General features: G+C 43.5%; 3 protein-coding genes across 3 annotated transcripts; all 3 read left to right on the forward strand.

Annotated features, from left to right (window-relative positions):
- Window positions 1–361: 361 nt before the first annotated feature.
- On the forward strand, window positions 362–1,612 carry PCYB_042570 (aspartate aminotransferase mitochondrial precursor; the record flags this gene model as incomplete). The annotated part of the gene is made up of 1 exon (XM_004225406.1): window positions 362–1,612. One exon carries the CDS (start codon window positions 362–364, stop codon window positions 1,610–1,612), a length of 1,251 nt encoding a protein of 416 aa, XP_004225454.1.
- Window positions 1,613–2,541: 929 nt separating this feature from the next.
- Window positions 2,542–3,578, forward strand: PCYB_042580 (dynein light polypeptide 4 axonemal; the record flags this gene model as incomplete). Its single annotated transcript, XM_004225407.1, has 4 exons — window positions 2,542–2,601; window positions 2,859–2,960; window positions 3,167–3,265; window positions 3,546–3,578. 4 exons carry the CDS (start codon window positions 2,542–2,544, stop codon window positions 3,576–3,578), a joined length of 294 nt encoding a protein of 97 aa, XP_004225455.1.
- Window positions 3,579–4,173: 595 nt separating this feature from the next.
- Window positions 4,174–5,998, forward strand: PCYB_042590 (hypothetical protein; the record flags this gene model as incomplete). The annotated part of the gene is made up of 3 exons (XM_004225408.1): window positions 4,174–4,946; window positions 4,997–5,873; window positions 5,910–5,998. The coding sequence occupies exons 2-3, from the start codon at window positions 4,997–4,999 to the stop codon at window positions 5,996–5,998; spliced, it is 966 nt and encodes a 321-aa protein (XP_004225456.1). The 5' UTR covers window positions 4,174–4,946.
- Window positions 5,999–7,140: the final 1,142 nt, after the last annotated feature.

The following is a 7,140-nucleotide window of genomic DNA, read 5'->3' on the forward strand; positions in this document are numbered from 1 at the left end:
ATTATGAACGTTCAGGCAGTTTTGGCCAACTTTTGGGGGTAGTCATAAAAAAAAAAAAAAGTGATCATTTTTTTTTTTTAAAGAGCCGAACGGTTGCGTTTTTTTCTGTTCACGAGTTGGGATAGACTTGTGGTGGCGTTCGTTTCTTTTTTCCTCATTTGGGGGTGGTTAAGCGGGAGTTTGGAGCGCTTGCACGGGGTAGCAAAAAAGGGGGACGTAGCCATCGTGAAAACGTCGCTTCTTTGTCGCTTCTTTGTCGCTTCTTTGCCGCTTCTCTGCCGCTTCTCTGCCGCCTCTCTGCCGCCTCTCTGCCGCCTCTCTGCCGCCTCTCTGCCGCTTCCCTGCCGCTTCCCTGCCGAAGATGGACGCGCTGATCGGCCAGCTGGAGGACGTCGAGCCAGACAACATCCTCAAAAGCGCGGAGGAATTCAAAAACGACAAGTCGGACGTGAAAGTAAACCTATCGATAGGAGTGTGCTGTGACGAGAATGGACAGTTGCACATATTTAAAAGTGTGCTGGAGGCAGAAAAATTAGTGCAGCAAAGGTACAAGGAAAAACCATACTTGTTAAGCAACGGGACGAAGGAATTTTCCCTTTTAACGCAGAAACTGATCTTTGGAGAAAATTCAAAATATGTAATGGAAAAAAAAATATGCACAGTTCAGGCAATAGGAGGCACAGGCGCCATTTTCATAGCTCTGCAATTATTTAAAAGGCTACACATTCATGAAATATGCGTTACGAACAGGCCGTATATAAATCACGTAAACATGATAACATCGTACGGATTTAAAGTTAAGTACATTTCTTTTTTTGAGGATAAATTGGTGAATATAAATTATGACGCCTTTTTATATGATTTGCGAAATTTGGAGGATGGGTCTGTTGTGATGCTGCAGGTTTCCTGCTACAATCCATGCAGCACGAACATGGAGGAAATTTATTTTGACCAAATAGCAGACATTGTTTGTAAAAAAAAACACGTAATTGTGTTCGACGTTGCTTACCAAGGATTCGGATCCCCCAATTTGAACGATGATGTGTCCTTAATTAGAAAATTTGAAGAGAGAGGAATATCCTTTGTCGTGTGTCAATCGTTTTCGAAAAATATGTCCCTTTATGGGGAACGAGCTGGGGCATTGCACATTATCTGCAAATCGAAAGAGGAGAGAAAAATTATGGCAAATAATCTTCGCATCATTATTCGCAAGTTTTATTCCTCCCCCACGATTCACACGAATAGGATTGTTTGCCAACTTTTGGAAAATGAAAAATTAAAATCCGAGTGGATAAATGACTTACGGGAACTATCTGAACGTGTTCATAAAAATAGAGTCCTCTTTTTTGAGAAAATGGAGTTTTACCAGAAAAAATATGACCTGAATTACGACTGGAGTGTGTATAAAAAGCAGAGCGGGATTTTTTCCTTCGTCCCGCTGTTCGCCGGAATTTACGACAAGCTGAAGGAGCACCACATCTACATCATCGACAACGGACGCATAAACGTGTCTGGCATCACGGCTCGCAACGTGGACTACGTGGCGGAGAAGGCGTGTCTTTGTCTGGCGGTCGAGCAGAGGGACCAAGCGGGGAGTCAAGCAATGAGTTAAGCGGAGGACCCCAAACCGAGGTGAAGATATTTTAAATGCCCCCTCATGAGAGGAAGGGTAAACCCATTTGGGGGAGAAGCTCCCATCCGTACGCGGCACCTTTCGCGGCACCTTTTTCGAATCGCGCGCGTGTGTGCAAGAGAGGAGAAAACAGAGACGCATCGTTCCTATGTGTCTGTCTTTTTGCTCTCCTTCATTTTTCCACCCCACATAGATAGAGATGTACCTTTTTTTTTTGGACATTTTCCTGCATAGGAATTATGCACACATGGGGGGGAAGGGGGTGTGCATCACGCAACATCGGCCTCTACAAACGAGCGCTCAGAGATGGTGATGAAACGAAAAGGGAAATCTTCTCCCCCCTCTTTCAACATTAATGATCGTCACATTTGCCGCATTCTGCGAATTAGTGCCGTTTTATTTATACGCACTTGATCAATTTGAGTAATTACTTATTTATCCTTTTTTTTTTTTTTTTTTTTAATTTGAGATGTGTATTTTTTCCTCTCCTTTTGTCCAGTTTGTCTCATCATAGCAACTAACCATTCGTGACATAAAACAGAGTTTGTACTTGCGGACTGCTGTGTATGCGCAAGTCCACGTGACGTGGAATTATCAATTTGGTTTTTTTCCATTTGGAGGCCAGACTCCTCGTCTGAAAAGTGGACAGACACTCCCGGTGGGGAAGCGCGAACGTCGTTACGATTTGGAAGCGTCTCCACCCTGGGGAAGCATTTCATCAGCGGGAAGGACTCCTACGCGGGAAGGACTCCTCCGCGGGGAAGCACTCCACCACTGGGAAGCGCCCCAACGGCTGTGGAGCCTACCAGAACAGCCTGTCCTCTACTCAACGCAGCCGCGGAGCGATCTTTCCGCCCCAGGATAGCACCCCCACCACGCGAACTTAGGAGACCAACAGAGGGACAAAAATGAACTCGGAAAATCTATCGCAGAATTTAAAGAAGCATATGCAAAGCTTATTAATAAGGGTAAACTGGAGAGAAGTGCGATGGGGAGAAGTGCGATGGGGGGGTGCACATGGGATGAGTGCGAGCATGAAATGAGTGGACACTGTGATGGGTGCGCGGTGTGGTGTATAGCCAGCCCAAATGGTGGAGAGTTCTCGCTGCCCCTAGGGCCAAACCGTCCACTGTTCGAAAGTTAAAAAAAAAAATTGCTAACTGATGAGTCTCCCATCGGATTACAACCTCAAAGTGAAATTTTTTTTCCCCCTCCTTGTCTGCAGAAATCCGACATACCCTATTACAACCAAAACAACATCGTGGATATCATCACCGGGGTCCTGGACAAATATTCGGATGCGAATACGAACGAAATTAATGTCGAAGTGGGTCTCTTTAGAGGACGTTCGCTTGTTTGTGTGGCACCGTTTCGCCTCGTTTATTTTGTTATGTTTTATTATATTTTATTATATTATATTATATTTTATTACATTTTATTATATTTTTTTTTACTTTAACTCCACGGGGGGAGTGCGTGCCCCGCGCGTGCACATTGGCTTACCTGATCGCCGTTTTCCCCTCCCACGTGCAGAATGCCATAAAAAACATAAAAGAAATTTTGGACAAAAGCTTTGGAGCCGGCTGGATATGCCTGATTGGGGAGTCTTTTTCTTTCAACATCTCGGCGAAGGTTAGGAGGGCGCGCTTGCGACTGTGTGACTGAGCGACTGCGTGACTGCGCGACTGTGTGACTGCTTGCCTGCCTGCCTGATTTGAGAGTAGCTTCTGTGAGGCAACTGCGCGACTTCCGCAGTAGTGGCTCACCAATTACGCGCCCCGTCTACACCATGACGTACCACTGATGTATTAGTGATGTATCACCGACGTACCACTGACACACCACTGATACACCACCGATGCACCACCGATGCACCCCGCAGGAGAACTCCTTCCTATTCTGCTTCTACCAGGGCTATTTAGCTATCGTGGTGTATAAATGCTGAGGTGGGAGGAGGGGAGGGGAAGAGTAGAGAGGAGTGTTGGCTCTCAGGGGTGCAAGCAAACACCTTAAGTGAGCGTTAAAGGGAGGTCTTGGGAAGCAGCGAAGTGGCGTAGAGTAGATAATAGGAAAGAGGAGAGACACCCGAGTCCTTTGATGGTACAGCGATATAAAAAAGAGAAAGAAAAAAAAAGAAAGAAAGAAAGAAAAATAGAAAATAAAATAAAATAAAAGGGCCATTTAAATGCACAGCTGCTCGTTGTTCCCCTGGCCTTGGGGAAAGAAGCAGTAATAGGGTTATAAGGAGAGACGTGAATAGAAGGACAGGCTGGTAGGTGGACGGAGGATAGCTCACCGATTTCGCTCTGCACCAAATTGACAGCGTCTCCTTAAACCTGAGCACGTTGCAACTTCGCCTCGTTAAAACTGAGCACTTTGCAACTCCGCCTCCTTGAATCTGCGCACTTTGCAACTTCGTGAGAAGCACCCCCAGGAGCGAAAAAAACGATGCATGGAGGTGACCCCTTTGGACAGACATATGCACAGAAAACGGGAAAGAAATTGGAAGGGGGGAACTCCTCTCCTTATCAACACAAAAGAAACGAAGAAAACGGGTGGAGAGAAAAATATAACACAGTTAAACTTGGAGAAATGCGAACAGGCATCTATTTTACTTGACAATCTGAGCACATTTGAGGAGATGGGTAGTACCATCGAAGAAGGGAGATGTTATAAAGATAACTCCGTCGATCATGCGTCTTTGTTTAATTGGCAAATGAGGAGGGTGGAGGAGAAGAAGAAGTTCCCCTTTAGTGGAAAACTCACAGAAGAAAATTTGATCTCCGATTTGTACAGATATGTAGGTGTGCCTGGGGGTGACTCTGAGTGTATTCCCTATAAAAGGGGTATCCCCAGAAGGGGAGAAAATATGAGTTACTTTTCCCACACGGATGATGGAGAAGAGGTGTCAAGCGAGAGTTACAAAAGGGGAGAGGCAAAAGGAAGACATTCACCAAGAAGTGACTCCATCGTAAAACACTACAACGAGAATATACAAACAGCATGTCCTAAAGAAGGATACAATGTTAAGGAAAAAAAAAGGATGAATGTAAATAAATATGTGTTCAATTTGAGGACAGCTAGGAAAGAACGGATAAAAGAGAAAAAAGGAAGTTGTAATAACACAGAAAGGATCATTACGTATGTAAAGAAATGCGATAGAGATGTGATAGACTATCGGAAGGAAAAGAAGCTGAAGGAACAAACACGGATGCATGAGGAGGAAAAGGAAAAAATGAAAACGAACTTCGAAGAGATGATAAAAGACATGACAGAAAAATATCAAACACAGGAAGAAAAAAAAAAAAATTAATAAATAACATTTATTGCAAGTATATGAACATGAGAAATGAGTTCAACAAAATGAAGAGCATAACTGAAAATGTAAAATATGAAAATAAAAAATTCAAAGAGGAAGTAAACAGATTAACTACCAACCCTGTGGAGAGGACCCTCCTGGATTGTTATAAAAGCAAGCTAGACGAGTATATAGCCTTAGCTAACTGTAAGGGGAATAAGATTCAGCAGTTGGAGAGGGAAGTGATATCTGTGAGGACCTCCGCAGAGTTACTCTCCAAAAAAAATGCAACTCTGACGGAGGATAAGAAACGCTTACTCAAGGGCAGTGAGAATTTGAAGAGGGACAACATACAGCTGCAAACCGAATTGGAAAATGCAAGACGGGAGAATCAGCAACTGAGAGATGAACTCTTTTATAAGGATATGAAAATGAACTACCTGGTCAGCATCTTGAACGTGGTCGATGAGACCATCCTGGGTGACGGCGGGGGGGGAGCGACTCAAAGAGTGGGAGCTGCCCAAAGGAGAGGAGCTGCTCATAAGGGGGGCCCCGAAGGGAATCACCAAACAGACAAGCATCCCGCTATGAGCGGTGCGAAAAAGACTGCCCAACGTGACACGAAACCGGAGGGATGTGCCATCCAAAAGATGAACAAAAAAATATTGATCAAATCGATCGTCCAAAAAATAAAGGACATAAATAAGAAGATCCACAAAGAGGGGGATACAGTGGGAGCGTTACCAAGCAACGTGGAGGTCGTAGAAGAGGAGACATCCGCAGAGGTCATCACACGGAAGGACAAACACGAGGGGGGGAGAAACCAAAGTGACAGTCGTCAACTAATGGAAGCCTATTTCAATTGCAACTTTACGCTCAACGAGAGTGCACGGGATGGCTCAACGGGGGAAAATACACACGCAGCTTTTTTCGTGAATGGTGGTAACGCGGGGGGGAAGCCTTTTAACCACTGTACAGATCAGCTGGACCAAGTGGGGAACGACCCTAGCGCTGTTGCCTCGGTGACGGGGGAGGACGGAGCAGAACCGAGTCACGGCGCGGAGTAGAGATGAATGACGCGCAGATCAAATGGCATCGTGTAAGGGTGACCATGGCATCTCTCCCTCTCACCATTTTGGTAAAAAAAATGACCACAATTGTTCGTTTCTTTTGCACCTCAAAATGGGTAAAGCTTACTTTTGTGCGTTTAATTTTAAAGTTTTTTTTTTTTTTTTTTTTTTTTTTTTTTTTATATTTGCCTGCACTCTTGAAGGAGCGTGCGCAGGGGCGTATATATATGTACGTATAAATGCACACATAAAAATCAAATTAATTGGTGAACACGTGGGGGTCTGTCTATCTACACCTCTGAATTATGGGGGACGGGCATCGCCGGCCGTTCTTCTGTGCAGGTGTTTGCGCCCGGTTCGGCGGGCACGCAAAGCGCACATGAGGATAAGCATGAAGATAAGCGTGAGGATAAGCGTGAGGATAAGCGTGAGGATAAACGTGAGGATAAACGTGAGGGTAAACGTGAGGATAAACGTGCGGGTACGCATAAGGATACAAACACATACTCATATACACATATGCACAACGCGGGGGGGGGAGCTAAAGGTGATAGAGAGGGGGATCCCCTCTCCAATACATATACACGCAAAAATGTTTTTAAAATTAAAGCTTTATCATAGTAGTAATTACGAAGGGGGAAAAAAAAAAAAAAAAAAAAGGCATAAAATCTAAGATATGTTTTTTTTTTTTCTTTTTTCTTTTTCTTAAAAAGGAGAAAGCTTTGTAAAATTTTATAAATAAACATTAAATCTTATACAAAAAAAAAAAAAGACAAAGAAAACGATAAAATAGATATAATAAACGAAGATGGGCTAACGTGAGAGAAATAAGCTGACGTGAAATAAAATCTGCTGCAGCCAGCGACTTGTAACTGTCGCAGCAGTGGGGGGTGGCATCGTTTTTGCTCTTTCGTTAAAATGTCAGGGTGTGAAAAAGGGGTAAAAAAAAAAACACATTATTTTGTTTTACTTTGCTTTGCTTTATTTTGCTTTACTTCGCTTTATTTTGCTTTACTTTGCTTTATTTTGCTTTACTTTGCTTTATTTTGCTTTACTTTGCTTTATTTTGCTTTACTTTGCTTTATTTCACTTTATTTTACTTTGCTTTATTTTACTTTATTTATTTATTTACTTTTTTT

The sequence above is a fragment of the Plasmodium cynomolgi genome, chromosome 4, assembly GCF_000321355.1.
Source record: "Plasmodium cynomolgi strain B DNA, chromosome 4, whole genome shotgun sequence".
Classification (NCBI taxonomy): domain Eukaryota; phylum Apicomplexa; class Aconoidasida; order Haemosporida; family Plasmodiidae; genus Plasmodium; species Plasmodium cynomolgi.